This window comes from Peromyscus eremicus, chromosome 23 (assembly GCF_949786415.1).
Source record: "Peromyscus eremicus chromosome 23, PerEre_H2_v1, whole genome shotgun sequence".
Classification (NCBI taxonomy): Eukaryota; Metazoa; Chordata; class Mammalia; order Rodentia; family Cricetidae; genus Peromyscus; species Peromyscus eremicus.
This window is the reverse complement of record NC_081438.1, coordinates 25,083,348-25,102,113: the sequence shown is the minus strand read 5'-3', so window position 1 is coordinate 25,102,113 and position 18,766 is coordinate 25,083,348. Positions and strand designations below refer to the sequence as shown.

At 48.7% G+C, this 18,766-nt stretch overlaps 1 protein-coding gene and 1 long non-coding RNA gene across 2 annotated transcripts in view; one reads left to right on the top strand and one right to left on the bottom strand.

Moving 5' to 3' along the window:
• The window catches only part of LOC131898174 (NADPH--cytochrome P450 reductase), a 47,120-nt gene that overhangs the window by 16,799 nt on the left and 11,555 nt on the right, over positions 1 to 18,766 (bottom strand). The window contains exon 2 of the mRNA XM_059249276.1: positions 2,358 to 2,549. Within this exon, the coding sequence (XP_059105259.1) occupies positions 2,358 to 2,536 (179 nt within the window). The 5' untranslated portion in view covers positions 2,537 to 2,549. The remainder of the gene's footprint in view (positions 1 to 2,357; positions 2,550 to 18,766) is intronic.
• LOC131898175 (uncharacterized) lies at positions 3,722 to 6,639 on the top strand. Its single transcript, XR_009375862.1, has 3 exons — positions 3,722 to 3,922; positions 6,077 to 6,254; positions 6,368 to 6,639. It is a non-coding gene; the product is annotated as an uncharacterized LOC131898175 (long non-coding RNA).

Sequence of the window (18,766 nt, the reverse complement as noted above, 5' to 3'; positions counted from 1 at the left end):
CCTTGAACTCTTGATCTTCTTTCTACCTCCATCTCTCAAATGCTGGGGTTACAGGTATGCGCCATCAAGGCTGGTAACTTCTGACTTCTGAGACAGGGTCTTGCTGAAGTTGCCTAGGTTGGCCTTGACCTTGCTCTGTAGCTGAGGCTAGTCCCTGAAGAAGGTTGAGTGGTTCTGCATCTCATATTCTTTCTTGGGGAGCAGCAGGACCTCCATTTTATAAATGGTGGAACAGGGCCAGCTTGGAGGGCAGGACCAGGATACTGGTCCTTTATCTCCAAGTGGGCACATTTTCACCACAAATAGTGCTCCCACCCCGGGAATGTACCCAGGGCCAGCCCAGGCTGGAGAGACTGGATTCCAGCTCACAGGTCCATCCCTTAGTCACAGTAGCCTAGGTATGGCTCTACCCTCAGGACAGGGTCCTGGATTCTGATGGTGAGGGAAACTCTTTCTTGTCCTCCAGGAATGTGTCTCCCAGTCTCACCCTAAAGATGCCCAGCCATGAAAGCTGGGAATGTGTCACAGCCTCAGGGGGGAGAGATAAAGGTACCACCCAGCCTAGCTCAGGGCTGCAGCACAGGGCCCCGCTTAGACGAGGCACACTACAGTATTTTATAACCTGTTTCCACAAAGCACCTTTCCTCACCCTCGCGTCTCAGTTCCTTTTTGCGTTTGTGTGAGACATGATCTCATGTAGCCCAGGCTGGCCTCCAACTTGCTGCACAGCTCAGAGTGACCCTCAACTCCTGATCCTTCTGCGTCCACCTCTGGGGTGGGGGGATTATAGACGCGCGCCAGGCTTTCGACTTTTTATTTAAAATTACATTTATTTTGTGTGTGTGTGTGTATGTGTGTGTGTGTGTGTGAGAGAGGGGGGGGTGCATGAGCAACAGTGCACTTGTGGCAGTCAGAGGGCAGCCTGCAGGAGCTGGTTCTGTCCCTCTACCGTGTGGGTCCCAGGAACGGAAGGAACTCAGGCTGCCAGCCTTGGTGGCAAGCGTCTTTACCTAACAAGCTGTTTTCCTGACCCTGCTTTTTGTTTCTGAGACAAGCTCTCTGTTAAGTTGCGCCGGCAAGCCTTCAGCTTGCTCTGCAGATGAGGTGACACTCATGCCTCAGTTTCCCGAGTGGTCGGCATAGGCCTGAGTTTTGAGGCTTGGCGGTCGCGTTCGGATATCTTCCAAGGCCAGGGCCAGTGACGGTGAGAATAAGCAGGTGATAATAAAGTGGGGAGGCAGTTCTAGGTCCCGCAGTCCTGCTCAGAGCAGACGGTGGGACACAGGCCAGGTCACTCTGTCTTCTCTTCGGTAGGACACATTTTCACCACAAGTACTGCCTTCCTCCACCCACAATGCATCCTGACCAGGTGGATTCCAGCTCACTCGCCCTTCCCATGTCCCCAGCCTCCAGTGTGACCCAACCTGCAGGACAGGGTCCAAGCTCCTGTGCAGAGGCAAGTCCTGGAATATGTCCCTTAGTCTAGCTCGGCTAGTTTTGAGTCATCAGGCCCTGGGCCTGTCACTGCCTGGGGCGAGGAGAGAAGGGGCAGGAGGTGAACACCCAGCCAGATAATGTACATTAAAGCATTCTGGAAACTCCTCTCTGCAAAGCACTTCCCACACTCTCAACAGTCTATTTTTTATTTATTTATTTATTTATTTTTTTGAGGTACAGACTCAGATAGCTCAGGCTGACACATAGCTTAGCATGCCCTTGAACTCCTGACCCTCCTGCCTCCACTTAACTGCTTGTATTGCAGGCCTCAGCTTCTCTCATGGAATGCCATCTCAGTGGTCCTTAGGATGCTTGGTTCAAACTACACTCTGGCACTAACACATGCGGCAGGAAGGAGAACTCAGGCCCTGTGGGTAAGCTCATGCCATGACCTCATCAAGTACTCCACAGAGCCCAGGAAGAGTGGCGCTCTGGGACACTAGGTAGACCAAGAAACAGAGAGAGAAAAAGGTTCAACATCTCGCCAGGTTGGCCCAGCAAGAGACTATAAACCAGTGAAGCCAAGACTCTGCTTCCGTCATAACCACACATGGAGGGGTCTGGAAAACAGTGGGCAAAGACCTCAGGAGACATTGGCTCAGAAGATCACTCACGGGGAGGGTAAATCCAGCTCTGCTTTGTTCTTCCATGTGTATGTGTGTGGTGTGTGTCTTATTATTAATGAAGACTTAAAGCGTCATCTACCCATAGGGTCACCCCCCACACTCAAGCCTCAAATGCCCAGGAATCCCGCTTCTTATAGCCTACAGCCCCAACACAGAGAACAGCATGGAAGGATGAGATGCCAAGGATGCTCAGCAAAAGGGGTAGCCAAGGGGCCTCTGAGGGACGCCACTCACGTTGTCTGGATCTTGCTGAACTCTGGTACCTCTTCTTTCTTCTTTCTAAAGATGAACCAGTAGGTCAGGACCCCCACGATGAGAGAGAACAGAACCATATCCGTCGTGCTGAAAAGAGACACTTCTTCGGCCACTGCCTCGGTCATGGTGGCACTGGTGTCTTCGTGAGAGTCCCCCATGTCAGAGATAGAACTGTCGGCAGAGAGAAATGGCAGATGTCAGGGACGAGGGGTAGAGCGCCCCTGGGGCTGGCAGGAGTGCCCATCTGAACACTTCAGCGGGAGGGGGGGGGCTGCATGGACCGAGTGAGGGAAGTTGACTCAGCAAGGCAGCCACAGCCTAGGAAAGAGCCAACACTACCCCAATGGTGTCAGCCAAGGGCAGGGTGAGCCCTTTAGCCAACAATGAGAATTGAAGCCATGGACTCCCAGTGTCCCGAGCATCTTCAACCCTGCAGGAAACATGGAGGTCCTTGTACTCACAATTAAGCACCAGGGAAACCAGGAAAGTTAAACACACGTGGCTGTCTCTTCAAACAGAGCAATATATAACCTGTTTTCTGCCCAGAAGGCTGTGAATGGATGTAACGGCCTGGTGACCTCTGAGCTATGTATATGGACAGGTCACACCGGCTCTCCCAGACTCTTACGTTTATCTCAGTTGATCTACAGCACTTCCGGGGACCCTTATCATGAGCATTATTTACCTTGAGCCTGCTCCCTTAGTTAATCTATAGAACCTATCTTTATGGAAGATGTCACTTGCACTTTACGAAAGTTTCAACATAATCATGTCTTAAGCTTTGTTATACACACAAGATGGAGTTAATTATCACCAGGAAACTTTTTTTCCCCCAAATTGTACTCTGCTTAAATATGCCTAAAATAACCTGCTTGAAGTTTGAACCAACACCGGCTACTGAGTGGTGTTGAACCAAATTTCCCTCTTGCCTCCCCAGAATCAACACTCTGCTGGCCATGGTGTTTGCAGAGACCCCCACACAACTCCACAAAGACAAGGCGTGGGCTAAGACCCTAGGAGAGAGATAGGTACTTTACCCCAAAGGCTGGGCTGTTGAGTTGTCTAATTGTGGCATGGTTCTGAGTCTTTGGACTTGGCCCTGAGAAGAACCCAGGAGATTCTGGTTGACCACAGTGCATCTACAAGAGACCCTGGGTCTCAAGAACGGGCGAAACTAACGACGAGGCTTATGGTGAATACACAGCTTGGCACCCTGGCACTTAGAAACCCTGGGTTAGTTTGACATCCATAGGTCCTAGGGACATACATAGGTCCAGGCTTCCACATCTGCAAGAATCATTCCCATAATTCCCTGGGTGCCAAGGCTCTAGGGACATTGATGGTCGGTTACAGTTGATTCTCAACTGATGCTGGGGTCAGGTCCTGAGAACTCCACCATAAATTGAAAATATCACTGATTCAAAAGTGTATTTAAGGGGCTGGGGGGCCTAATCACTTGCCTTACAAGACTGAGGGACTGAGTTCATCCTCCAGAGCTCATACTTAAAAACAGAACCCTGGCTATTGGTGAGATGGTTCGGCAGGTAAGAGCACTTGCTGTGCAAGCCTGGTGACCTGAGTCCCACCCCTGAGACCCGCAGTGGAAGGAGGGAGTGGACTCCTCCAAGTTGTCCTCTGACCTCCGTATGGGACTTTAGCATACACACCATCACACACAAACAAAAATAAAAACTTCTAAAGTCAAGAGGACTCCTGAGGCTTGCTGACCAGGCATCCTGACCTAATTGGTAAGCTTCAGGCTAATGAGAGGCCATGTTTCAAAATGGTAGTTGGCTTTCCTGACACACACACACACACACACACACACACACACACACACACACACACACAGTATTAAATACAGTCAACCCAGCAAATACTATAACATCTTGACTTCATGAGATGTGCTCAAAACACTTCCATGGTCTGTTGGACAAAATCATCTCCCTAAAAGCCTACGAGATACTAAAAGGCTCACTTTTCACATCATTGTAGAGAACTATCTCTGTTTCACACAGGAAGTATCATCACTGCCAAGAGAATGAAATGCTGTTCATGTGACCCCAGAAGGAGAGGCCAGCTGGAAACATAGCCCTAGCCTCTCTGGCACCCGCCCTCCAAGCTTTAGTTTCCATCCTCACACTGCAATAAGTCACAAGTAAAAAGCTTTCCTCAGCTCTCAGTCCTGGGGAGACACTGATCCTGAGTTAGTCTTGAGGGTGCTCGGCTGGCCTTTCCATCATGGAAACCTGGCAGGTGGGTAGATCTGTTCTGGGGCACAGCTGAACAGCATGAGGTCTTGAACTGTGAGCAGGGCCACCCTTTCTATTTCCCCATAGTCCTGTGACTGAGCCAGAATGCCCGAGTCACATCTCGGCAACTCAGGCCAGCCCAGTGGCTTCCTGTCGTCAGCTTCCGTTTGCTGTCACAGCCTCAGGAAAAACACTGGGCCAGCCTCAATCAGGTTGTCTGCTCTTTCATTCTACAACCACTGGGAACAGCCTCCTTCTCAGGTTTTAGACATGCCTTCCCAACAGCGGGACTTCTATCCTTACATGTCCTTACCGGGTGGTGCTGGGAATAGAACCCGGGCCTTCCCACATGGTAGATAAGTGCTCTACCACTGAACCACACCCCCCAATTCCTCACTGGGGGATTCTAGGCAGGTGCTCTACCACTGAGTCACACCCCAGGTCCTCACTGGGGGATTCTAGACAGGTGTTCTACCACTGAGCCACACCCCAGCCCCTCACTGGGGGATTCTAGGCAGGTGCTCTACCACTGAGCCACACTCCAGCCCCTCACTGGGGGATTCTAGGCAGGTGCTCTAAGGTTGAGCATAGCTCCCAGCCTCAGTAGCCAGTTCTACTGTACTGCTGTAGGGCTGTACTTCTGGGCCACACCCCCGGCCTTTATCTTCGTTGGTATCTGAGACTAAATTTAACTCTGATGTCCTCAAGAACTCTGTATTAAATATTTCAACCACACTGTGTATTCGAGGCTGGCTGTGTCTGTCCAACCTTGTCTTCGTCTTTGACAAGCCCACGCACCTTCTGTCAAACGCGCACAAAATCAGACCAAGAGGCGTTCAGGACCTGCTTTGATGGAGGGTTCTAGGAAAATCTGTCTCACAGAATTGGGATGGAACAGACATTCGGCGTTAGCTACAGCCACGGGAGCCTGCTAAGGGCAGAGATGCTAACAGAGAGAAGCCTGCACTTGTATCCCTTTGTGAGGCAGCGGGCAGTACTGACCCCTGTCTCACCGGGCAGCCCAGACCCCTGCTTTCCAGAAAGGCAGCCAGACGCTCACAACACCAAGTCACAAGGCTGACCACACAACTCAAATGAGGTGCCTTCCTGCGGGCAGTTCCTAAGGTGGTGGAGTATTGGGGCACAGGGGTACTGGTAGACCGGTTACCCCCCAAATCACATCCTGGCCACTGAAAGGGTTTTCCAATGGTCAGACTATTCCTACACAGGGGTCCTTTTATTATTGTTTTCATGTTTACTTTTTTTTTTTTTTTTTTTGGTTTTTCGAGACAGGGTTTTCTCTGTGTAGCTTTGCGCCTTTCCTGGAACTCACTTGGTAGCCCAGGCTGGCCTCGAACTCACAGAGATCCGCCTGGCTCTGCCTCCCGAGTGCTGGGATTAAAGGCGTGCGCCACCACTGCCCAGCTCATGTTTACTTTTTAACAGTGTAGCTCAGACTGACTCCAAAGGTGAGACCCTTCCTCCTCAGGCTCCCAAGTGCTGGGGTTACAGATGTGGACCACCACATCTGGAGTGACTGAACACCAATGGCCAACTTGACAGTCTTCAGGATCACCATGGAAACAAACCTCTGGGCATGTCTGTGAGGAAGCTTCTAGATAAGGTTTGATGAGAAGGGAAGACGCCCCAAATATGGGCAGTGATATTCCATGGGCTAGGGTCCTGGGCTGAGTAATGAGGGAGAAGAAGCATTCACCTCGCTCCCTTCCTTCCTAGGCCTATGGACGCACTGTGAGCTACCAAACGCCTCAAGCTCCCACCATGCTCTCCTGTCATGACGGACTGTAGTCTTGGGCCATGAACAACATAAACTGTTCCTTTCCACAGCTTCTGTCGGGCATTCTGCCACAGCAGTGCACAGCACACCTCACACAGCTGAGGCTAGAGGAGGGGGAACAATAAAAGAGTAGCCGTGCACAGATGCACACCCGTTAGTCATCCCAGATCAAGAGTTCAAAGTCTTCCTCAGCTACACAATGCGTTCAAGGTCGGCCTCTGATACATGAGACCCTGACTCAAAAAAACTCATCTTCTTGTTTAACCATTTACCTTTGTCTTTCCTTCATTTCATCAGCTGGGCAGGAATCTATGGGGGGGGGGGGGTTTGGTGTGTGTGGGTGCGTGTGTGGCGGTGAGACAGAGTTTCTCTGTGTAGACCAGGCTGGCCTCGAACTCACAGAGATCCGCCTGCCTCTGCCTCCTGAGTGCTGGGACTAAAAGCGTGCACCACCACCACCATCACCAGGTGGAATATGTGGTCTTGACTCTGAACTCAAGAGAAGTAGCCAGGCTTGTGGTGCAGCCCTGTGGACTCACTGAGCCCGTTTCAACCAGCATCCACTAGCATGAACAGCAATAATTAGGCTGTCCAACTTGCTCTACCCTTTCCTAGAACTGAGCTGCCCTTCTTTGCCTTTCTAGTTTTGTGGAAACTGGCCAGCTGGTGAAAGCAGGAAGATTAACGGTCAAGCCGTAGTGTGCACTTGACCCTCTAAAGCTGTAAGTTCCGTGCTTGCGATTCAGCCAACCTCAGAAAATATTTAGAGATCCAAGTGTGATGGCTCATGCCTTCTACCCTAGCAAGTAGAGGCAAGAGATCTCTGAATGCAAGGTAGACAGCCCAATTATTGGCTATTCATGCTAGTGGACGCTGGTGGGGGCTTTGCCAGGTTCCAGAAGAGCATGCGAGGCAAGAACACAAGGGTTCAGGCCATTGAAACAGCTCCCTGGATAAAGGCGCTTGCTGCCAATCTTAGAGACCTGAGTTCGATCCCCAGGACCCACATGACAGAAAAGACCTGGTTCCTGCGGGTTGTCCTCTGATCTCCAGATCTACTCTGTCACACAAACATACTGACACACTAAAAACGAATTCAAAAATTTGTTGTTGCTTTGAGACAGAGTCTTCCTTTATGCTGCTCTGGCTGTCCTGGAACTCGCTCTGTAAACCAGGTTAGCCTCAAACTCACAGAGATTCACCTGCCTCTGCCTCCTGAGTGCTGGGATTAAAAGATGTTTTTTTGTTTTTGCTTTTTTCGAATAACAGAAAGGTTCTCTCTTTCCCTAGGAGACTGTTTACAACACTGGAGTACAAGGTCATCCTTCTTTGAACATTTTTGCAACTTCTGGTCAGTACCCAAGGCTGAGGCAACCCAGCACTCAAAGCAGGATGAATCAGTCACTTGCGCAAAAAACATCAAATTAAAGAGGCAAGCTGTGGCCGTCTGGTGCCACATGGTGCGGAATAGTGGTCGCTATTAAGGAGCCTGGTAGCAGTCATTATCAACTCACATATACCTAGACAAGGGACCTGGTGTCATCCTGAAGCTTTAGAGAGGAAAGAGGGTCCGCTCAGGCTCACAAAACTCTGCCAAGGTCTCGAGGCTTCCAGAGGACTGAAAACTTTAAGGAAATAAATTATATACTATTGCCTAATACAAGCTCCCCTGCCTAAGAGTCTCAAGAAAACTGTTCCCCAAGACAGCCTGCCTGCAAGGGTGACTGGGAGCTGTGGCCAGGCTATCCAGAAAGTCTGGCATCTGAACCCATGTGCTGTCGGTGTGGTACTGGGTTTTTCCTTTGCGGGGTGTGTGTGTGTGTGTGTGTGTGTGTGTGTGTGTGTGTATGTGTGTGTGTGTGTGTGTTCTCTCCAACGTGCTGTTGCTGTGGATGTCTTTGGGTTGGTGCTTTCTGAATCGGTTCTAGCAGCTTTTGGAATTTGTTAGTTTATGCCTTTTGCCACTTTGGGGATCTTTTTAACCATGACTTACTAATTTTTTTTTTTTCTCCAGCCCTAACCTCTCTCTTCTGCTTCCAGGTTAAGTCCTATTTTTTTAATTAATTAATTAATTTATTTATTTATTTCGGGTTTTTTTCGAGACAGGGTTTCTCTTTGTAGCTTTGGTGCCTGTCCTGGAACTCACTCTGTAGCCCAGGCTGGCCTTGAACTCACAGAGATCCGCCTGCCTCTGCCTCCCGAGTGCTGGGATTAAAGGCATGCACAACCACTGTCTGGCTATTTTTTTTTAAATTTATATATATATGTGTATGTACATGCAATGTGGGTGCAGGTGCCTGTCAGTCCAGAAGCCAGTGTAGGATTCCCATGGAGCTGACGTTACAGGCTGATATGGGTGCAAGCACTCTTCACCAATGAGCCTTCTCTCCAGTTCCCTTAAACACTTGTCCTTGCTCCCATAAGACTCTTAAGCTCCTTCTCCCAAAGTAAATCCAGTTTTCTCTTGTTCAGACTGGAAAGTGTACAGTTCTATCTTCGAGCTCATTAACTGTCTACTCAGCCTCCTCCCCACCCTCAGTGCTGAGGATGGAATGAACCAGTCCCAGCTAGCTTTAATTGCCATTTAATTGTCCTAACCTAGCCTACAGCCATCTGAGAGCAAAGCCTTCATTGAGGAACTGCTTAGATCAGATTGGCCCATGGGCATGTCTATGGGAAACAGTTTTGACTGCTGATTGATACAGGAGAGCCCAGCCCACTGTGGGCAGCACCATTCCCTTGGCAGTCGGTACTGAGCTGTATAAGAAAGCTAGCTAAGCATGGGCAAGTAATTGAGCCAGGAAGTGTTCTTCCATGGTTTCTGCTTCAACTTCCTGCCTGAGTTCCTGCCTGACTTCTGCAGATGATGGGCTGTGTGTGTGACCTGTAAGGTAAAATGAACCCTGACCTCCCCTAAGCTGCTTTTTATTGTAACACAGCAGCAGAAAGAAATATGGGACAGAGCCAAAGGTCTCATGCACACCAGGCAACTGTCATCCCTTAGTCCTTTTTCCCTTTGTTTTTTTTTTTTACTGTCTCATGTAGCTCAGGCTGGCCTCAAACTCAGTATGTAGCTGAGGCTGGCCTCAAGTGCTGGGATCACACCTGGCTTCCTCTGTCCTTTTCATCAGTTCTACGATCTGTTGGGTTCTTTGTTTACATCTTGTGTTATCTTGCTGTTGGCATTTGTCTATTACCTTTTCTCATTCAAGTTCAGTTTTTCTTGGTTCTTGGATATGGTGATTTTTAAAAAATGTATCCTGGATTTAAACAAAACAAAACAAAACAGGGCTCAAGTCAGGCATGGTGGTGTAACCTTTAATCCCAGCACTTGGGAGACAGAAGGAGGCAGATGTCTGTGAGTTCCAGGGTGAACTCGGTTTGTCACTGGGACCTTAGAAGGAGGGGGTGAACAACGTTCTCCCCCAGGGAGGGAATTTTAGTAACACTTGCACCTATTCACACACGAACACACACGAACATGAACATACACACACACTGTATTAGTTTGCTTCCTGTTGCTGTGATAAACACCATGACCAAAATCATCTGGGGGAGAAAAGGGTCTATTTGGTTTGCATGTCCCTATCACAGTCCATCACTGAGGGAAGTCAGGGCGGGAACTCAAGCAGGGACAGAGGTAGAAACCACGGAGGGGTGCTGCTTACTGGCTTGCTCAGCCTGATGTCTTACAGTACCTATGACCAACCTGCCTGGGGGTGGCACCGCCAACAGTGGGCTGGGCACTAGACCTTCCCACATTCATCCTTAGTCAAGAAGATGCTCCACAGACTTGCCCACAGGCAACCTGGTAGAGGTAACTCCTCAAGTGAGGGTCCCTACCTCTCCCCAGGTGTTAAGATTCTGACCCGCCCCCTGGCGCCGCCCTGCGACCTGACGTAAAGGCCTCATATTCAGGAAAACTCCTCCCCTTCTTCCTCTCTCTTCCGCTTTCCTTCCCATGAGGTGTGCACTCTCGACCCCCCTTCCTCTCTCTTTCTCTCTCTCTTTCCTATCTTTCTCTTCATCTCTCTAATATAATAACCCATTTCAGCGCAGATGCAGCGTCTGGGTCATGAACGACTGTCTGCTGCTGCCCGGCCGCCATGACCGAATGGCGTGGGTCACCCACCAGGCCACTCCTGCATCTGCCCAGCATGCCAGCATGGTTCCCTGCATTCTGGGATACCCTGGCCTGGCCAGCTGGGGATCCCCCATGCCTGCAAATTTGTAACCCCAGGTAACTCTAGTAGAAAGAAAAAAAGAAAGAAAGAAAAGAAAAGAAAAAAAGACCAGCACAGCTATCTACAAAAGAAAACACTAGCTTAATATAACCTGAAGTGCGCTCTGCTAAGAGGTGTTATAACGTGGTTAAAAACCAACCGTGGAGCAGAAGTTGGAACAGGGAAAGCCGAAAGCCTTCCAGGGCTCCCTAACACTGCGACCCTTTAGTACAGTTCCTCATGCTGTGGTGACCCCCCCCCCATAACATTATTTTTGTTGCTCCTTCATAACTGTCATTTTGCTACTGTTATGAATCATAATATAAATATCTGTGTTTTCCAATGGTCTTAGGTGACCCCTGTGAAAGGTTCATTCAGCCCAAAGGGGTTAAGACCCACAGGTTGAGAACCACCGCCTTAGACAAATTTTGTGAAAATACGCTGTGATTACTATCTTACCATCTGCAAACACTGCAGTGAGAATTTAAACCACAATGTCACAGTCACGAATATCAACAGTGCACCTTACAGACTCTCTCAACTGCACCACCATCCGCTCGCTCTCCAGGTTTCTGGAACCAGGAGCTGAATATCCAGCCTGTCCCTCTCGGCAGCAGCTGAAGAACACGGCGTGGACAAAGTTCAGTGTGGCCGAGGCTGGCTCTAAACTTCTTATCTTCTCGCCTCTGCCTTTTGGGTGCTGGACTCAAAGGCATGAGATGCCTGGTTTATGTGGTGCTGGGGACTGAGCCCAGAGTTTCCTGCATGCTTGGCAAGGCCTCTGCCAACTGAGCTGTGTGTGTGCCCAGCACTGGTCTGATTACTTTGTGCTCTGTGTGCAGATGGAGAGTTCTCTGAACGACTAACTTCAACAACTTTATTAGCACTGAAAGGCTCTAGAAGGTAGTTTTTTCTGTGATCTTGATTTTTTTTTTCCTTTCGTTGTTTGTTTGCTTGTTTTGAGACGGAGTTTCTCTGTGTAACAGTCCTGGCTATCCTGGAATTCACTCTGTAGACCATGCAGGCCTCGAACTAAAGAGATCCACCTGCTTCTGCCTCCTGAGTGCTGGAATTAAAGGGGTATGCCACCATGCCTGGCCTTGATTTTTTTTTTTAAAGAATATTAACCTAAAATTACCTGTCAAGATTATACTGCAATAGTCAATTAAACAAAACAAACATGGTATAAACTGTGAGTAATGTCAAACTGTTTTTATACAATTTCTGGATAGTCAAGAGTAAACCGTGAAATGAGATCACCATTCCATTTACAAAAACAAAAACTGGGGCTGGAGAGATGGCTCAGTGGTTGGGAGCACTGGCTGCTCTTTTGGGGACCCAGGTTCAATTTCCAGCACCCACACATGGCAGTTCACAAATGTCTGTAACTGCAGTTCCAGGGGATCTGGCACCCTCACAGGGACATACATGCAGGAAAAACACCAATGCACATAAAATAAATAACTTAAAAACCCTTTATATTTTCTGAGCTCAAACCACAGTTCCAATAGAGTTCCTCAGACCTAAACACGAGCACAAAGAAAATTCTTCTCTTGTTAGGACTGGAACCCAGGGCCTGTGACAAGCAATTGTGTCGCTCAGCCAACCCTCCAGTCCCCAATGGGGAATTCTAGACACGTGTACTGAGCCACACCCCCTAGGAAGGCCCCACATTAAAAAATCCACTTGGCTATACAATTGATGACTTCCTTATAACATCTCATCGGAAGTGACTGATCACCTGAAATCCGTAATAGGCAAATACCAAGATGACACTCTAGGTCGGGTATGGTGGCGCACACCAAACACAGGCAGAGGTCAAGCTGGATTACATAGTAAGTTCCAGGCCAGCCAGGGCTATCTGAATTTTTTACTGACAGGACAGGAAGCCCAAACTCGTTGGACTGGCTGAAGTACAGTGAGAGTGCAGAGAGCAGCAAGAGGCAGCATTTGTGGGAGGCAGGGACAGGTGGTGTAATAAGACTTGAGCACTAACAATGGCCCAAGGCCAGATCAACGACCGGACCTAAACGTAAATCCGCGGTCCTGGAGCCCTGAGGAAACAGGAGAACTGGGGTGAGCAGTGGCCAGATGTGAAGTACGTTCCAGGAAGGTCAGTGTCTATAGTTTCTCTGCCGATCCAGCCTGACCTTGACTTCAGCCTCCTAGGAAACGTTTTCTAGCCAAGGGACCAACGCCCCTCGGATGGTGGCCTTTCCCCCACATAACAGGGCTTAATTTGGAACAGTGTGACCGACACATGGCTGAGGCAATGCCGCTAAAGAGGAAGGTCGCCGCCAGAGGCACCAGTGAAAGCATGACTTAGCAGGAAGCAGTCTCTGCACAGATGCAGTTAGCCAAGTTCAGGGGCTGGGCTGGGCTTGGGCTGGTGGTGCGGCTCAGTGAGTAGAGCGCTTGCCCAGCATACAGGAAGCCTGTGGTTCCATCCCCAGCACTGTCTAAGCCCAGCACATGGTGCACACCTGCAATAATACCAAAACTTGGGAAGTGGAGGCAGGAGGAAATCTAGGAGTTTGAGGCCAGCCTGGTCTACACAGTGACTCCCAGGCCAGCCAGGGCTACAAAGGGAGACCCTGTCTCAAAAACAAAACAAACAAACAAACAAACGAAAAACAAAGCTGGGTGGTAGTGGTGCATGCCTTTAATCCCAGCACTTGGGAGGCAGAGGCAGGAAGATCTCTGTGAGTTGGAGGACAGCCTGGTCTACAGAGTGAGTTCCAGGAACGGCGCAAAGCTACACAGAGAAACCCTGTCTCGAAAAACCAAAAAAAAAAAAAAAAAAAAAGTGGGTCCCGGGGAGGCTGGAGAGCCGGCTCAGCGGTTAGGAGCATGCATTGTTCCTGCAGAGATGTTTGTCTCCCAGCACCCGTGTCGGGCAGCTCGCAACTACCTGTAACTCCAGCTCCAGGGTTCAATGGCCTCTTCTGGCCTCCACAGGCACCCAACCACCACCACCACCACCTGCCCCCAAAACAACAACAAAAATAACCAAAACAAAAATAAAACACCAGTTCCAAGAACAGCCTGTGCCGTGCTGAGAGCCAGGCTTCCTGCTCTAATAGACCATAGAGGGTAAATAAACAGCACGTCCCGCCTCCTGCCTCCGAAGTGATTAGGACTTCTCATGCCCTGCTGAATCTCCAGGAACAAAAGACCTGCTCCTTCCTCCTGGCAAAGCGGAAGGAATTCCAGCCTGCAGTCCTTCCGGCCGGTGCCCACCCTTTCTGCTGAGTGGCATTCCAGCCGCCACACATGGGTCGCTCCCTTGAAGCCAAGTCCCCCCGCTCTGGTCAGAAGTTACAGATTCCTGCCTGCAGAGGCCTCTGCGGATAAAGGCACTGGCTACCAAGTCTGCCGAGCTAAAATCAATCTTGGGGACACACACGGTGGCAGGAAAGTACCCACTCCCACAAGCTGTCCTCTGACCTCACATAAAACATTTTCATTAAAAAAAAAAATTACAAGTTCAAGGATAGAAACTCCAGCCAGAATCTCACCCTATGTGGGTCATTTTCTCTTTAAAATTTGCCTTCCCTACCTTCGACCTCATAAGTAAACAGCACATAATATATACACATTCAGATAGATACATACCCTCACCAAAGGCTGATTGATTGAGATACTTAGTTCTACTGCGGCTTGTTTTATTGTTGTTTTGCTTTATGTTTTGTTTTGTTTTGTTTTTTCAAGACAGGGTTTCTCTGTGTAGATCTGGCTGTCCTCGAACTCAGAGATCTGCCTGCCCCTGCCTCCTGTGTACTAGGACTAAGTGCATGTACCATCATGCCTAGCTATAATACTTGTTCTCAGGAACACTTTGGCTGGCTCTCGAGATGGCCTAGTGGGAGAGGGCACTTACCAAGCCTGGTGATCTAAGTTCCATCCCTGGGCCACTCAGGGTGGAAGGAGAGAACAGACCCCTCTGATCTCCACATGCAGGCTGTGGCCCAGGCACACCCACGTGCACACCCATTTATACACACAGAGATAAACGAAATAAAGAAATAAATGTAAAATACACAGAAATAAATACTTGATGCGTGTCAAAAACTAGGCAAGTCCTCTTACTGCTGAGCCACGATCCCAGCCCCTCACTGAAGAATGCTAGGCAAGTCCTCTTCACCTGAGCCACGATCCCAGCCCCTCGCTGAAGAATGCTAGGCAAGTCCTCTTCACCTGAGCCATACCTACTCTCTCGGCCTCAACTTCTCAAGTGCTGGGACTCCTGGCCTGAGCCATCATGCCCAGCTCTGAAGCTATTTTCTTACGAAGAGAGAAAGAGAGAGGGATCCCAGTTCCTTGGATGCAGTGACTCTCTGTTTGGAAGATGTCTCCCTACTATACTGAAACATTCCCAGCAAGGCTCACCCTGGACGCCATGCTTTCAATATAAACAATGGAATACTATGCAGCACTTTAAAAACCATTATAAACTACAGCCTCTCATGAAAAGACTGCCCAAACACATGAAAACTGTATGCTTATCCAATATTCAGTAATGAATCACAGAAAAATCAGATTATCTCCCCGGTGCTCATGGCTATAATCCCAGCAGCTCCAGCTCCGGAGGATCCAACACCCTCTTCTGGGTTCCACCAACAACTGCACTCACATGCGCATGCCCACACACAGAATTTAAAAATAAAACAAATCTATTTAAATTAAAATTTTCCTGAAGGCGGAACCCTCAGTGGCTCAGTCACTTGCCATAGTGCCCACCTCGGTAAAATACCAACCTCAGGATACCGGGGGCTCAGCTTCCAACGTGAGTCACCAGGGGACACAAAGTCAGATCCAGACCACAAGCTGTGACTGTTGTGACCAACCATGAGTTGGCCTGAGGAGACAGCTGTGTAAAGTGCTGACTGTGCACATGTGAAAAGCCGAACTTGGCAACGTGTGCCTGCAATCTCCGCACTAGGGCGGAGCCGAGAGGATGCTGGGGGATAACTGGCCAGCAAGTATAGCCAATGAGAGACCCGGACTCAAAAAGTAAAGCAGAGCGCTACCAAGGAAGACAGCCGACATCAGTCTCGGGCCCCCACACAGAACTCTGATGATTAATCAGAAAATTCCAGACAACAAAAGGGAAATCTGAAGTCTGACATGGTGGTCCACGCTTTTAATCCCAGCACTCAGGAAGCAGAGACAGGCAGAGTTCGAGGCCAGCTTGGTCTACAGAGTGAGTTCCAGGACAGCCAGGGCTCTGTGTAGAGACCCAGACTCAAAAAATAAGCAAAGGGGAAACTTGAATTTTCACAGCCGAGAACGTGGCTAACTCGAAAATGATCAACAGATAAAGGCTGACTGACGGCCAGTACTGGCATACCTAACTGGAATCTTACCATGAGAAAACAACACATAAATCCAAATGGATTACCAAGACACAGCCCTATTTTCTGACAAATGTCAACAACAAAATGAAAGACAATCCTCCAGATCAAAGGAGATGAGAAGTGAATTAGGTCTAGCATGTCACAAATGTCAACAACAAAATGAAAGACAATCCTCCAGATCAAAGGAGATGAGAAGTGAATTAGGTCTAGCATGTCACCTTAGAAATGACTGTGACTTGGTCCCTCCCGCACAGCGCTCTTCTCTTGATGTGGATTTGCTGCACTGTGGTTCTGGGAGAAAACGGCCTGAACTTATATAGGAAAAAAAAAACAAAGAACGGGTAAAGCTCAGTGACTGAATACTGTGTGAGGTCCTGGGCTCCATCCCCAACACCAACTTACTCTGTCTCTCATACACACATACACATACACATGAGCACACATGCAGACAGATACACAGACACATGTAGTCAGGCATACACATATAGACACACTGATACGCACAGATATGCATACATACACACAGAGGCACACACACAAACATACACATTAACACAGAGACACATACCCATACGCACATACTCAGACACAAATACACATGAACTACCACACAGACACACACAGACGTATACAGAGACACTTATGTAGCACAAATTCTAACTGGTCTTAATAATAAAAACCCGCAGCCAGATATAGGGGTAAATGCTAAAAGATCAGAGAAGCAAAGCAACTGCCAAAGTCACCTCTTTCCCCCACAACCTCTAAGATCTAAAAGGGGCGAACTCCTGTCTCCTCCTGCCTTATAGTCCTCTCTCTCCGCCCAGCCATATCACTTCCTGTCTCCACCTCCCTAGTGCTGGGATTAAAGGCATGAGGTGCTAAGTTTTGGGATCAAACGTGTGCGCCACCATTGCCTGGATTCTATGGTTAACTAGTGGCTTAGCTCTGCACTCTGATCTTCAAGCAAGCTTTATTTATTAGAGCACAAACAAAGTATCACCACACACTTATACACACAAACATATTTGTACACAGATATACAGAAACACACAGTGAGACATACAAAAACACACATATATAAGTATAACACACACACACACACACACACACACACACACACACACACGCACACACACACACCCCTGAATCAAAGGGAGTATTTTTAAGGCTTCTGACTTACTGTCACATTAGCTGTGAAAAAGTAATTGCTTCCAACAGCCCTTCATGGTTAAGGCACACTGCTACTGTGGAGAGACAGGAGCCTGGGAGGGCAAGTAAGTTAGCTATGTAAATTAGAGAGAACAGTCTAAGTCCTGGCCTCCTTAGTTCAGTGTGGTGACCCAGGCCTCTAATCTGACTACTCGGGAGTTTGAGGCAGGAGGATCAGCATGGGTTCAAGGCCAGCCTGGGCTACATAGTGAAGCAGTTGGTCACAAATATGCTCATAATCGGAAGACGGCAATGAATGAGGATGTCCAGCTCTCTTTCTCCATTTTAAAGTAGCTTTTAAAATTACATATATTTACTTTATTTTTAATTATGTGTATGTGTGCGGTTATGTGCAGATGAGTTCAGGTGTTCAAGGTCAGAAGAGGCCGTGAGCTCACTTGGAGTTGGAGTTACAAGCTGCTGTGAGCTGCCTGATCTGGGTGCTGGGCCCTGAATTCAGGTCCTCTGCAAGAGCAGTAAATACTCTTAACCAGTGAGCCATCTCTCCAGCCCCCTCTCTCCATTTTATATAGTTCAAGATGGAACAGGCTCACCCACCGTCAAGATGGGTCTTCTCACATCCATGACATAATTAAGAGAATCCCCACAGGCATATCCAGAGGCCCATCTCCCGGGTATCCTAGAGTGGACAGTTAAGATTAGCTGTCACAGCATGAGTCTGAGCTGAGAAGGGGGTGTCATTCTAACAGGGCATCTCCAGGCATTAGCAGGGTCTGGCCTGTGCTCAAAGCCCACTGCCTACTTGCTCAAATACTTTTATGGAGAGCACAGCCATACCCACTCACTCACATGCCGCCTACAGTTGCCTTCTTGCTAAATAAAACAACAGTTGCTCAGCTGTCAGACATTACAGCTCACAAGATTCGAGAATGTACTATCTGGCCCTTCACAAAGGAGTCTGCCAGTGTCTGGCTTAATTAATCACTCTGTACCAAGGCTACTTCCAGTTCTGGATCATTTTAGCGTGGTTATGTAAGATGTGAACATCAGGAAAGCTTGATGAGAAATGGAAAGAAACTGATATTGTGCAAGTTCCTGTAAGGGTAACACTAAATCTGACTAAAGAGTTGGGTCTGGGGAGGCGACTGAGTCAGTGACTGCCTGCCTTGTAAACACGAGGACTGACCTGAGCCCCACCCCCAGGACCCGTGTAAAGCGTGTTCAGCTCGCACTCTCCATTTTAGAACCATTTATTTTATGTTCAACTCTGTGTATGTGTGTGAGTTCAGGTGTTCAGGGAGGCCAGAAGAGGCTGGGAGATCCCTTGGAGCAGGAGTTAAAGGCTGGAGGGTCCCTAGAGCTCATTGGTCAGCCGGTTTAACCCCAGTGGTAAGCCCCAGGCCAATGAGAGACCATGTGTCAAGAAAACAAGATGTAGGAAGTGGATGCTAGATGTAAGGCAAAGAATAACCAGGCTACAAGCCGCGGCTCCAGAGAAGCTAGCTAACAAGGAGGACCCTAAGAGGGACGCACAGATAGCCCAGCAAAGGAGAAATAGATGAGATCTACATGAGCAAACTGGGAGTCA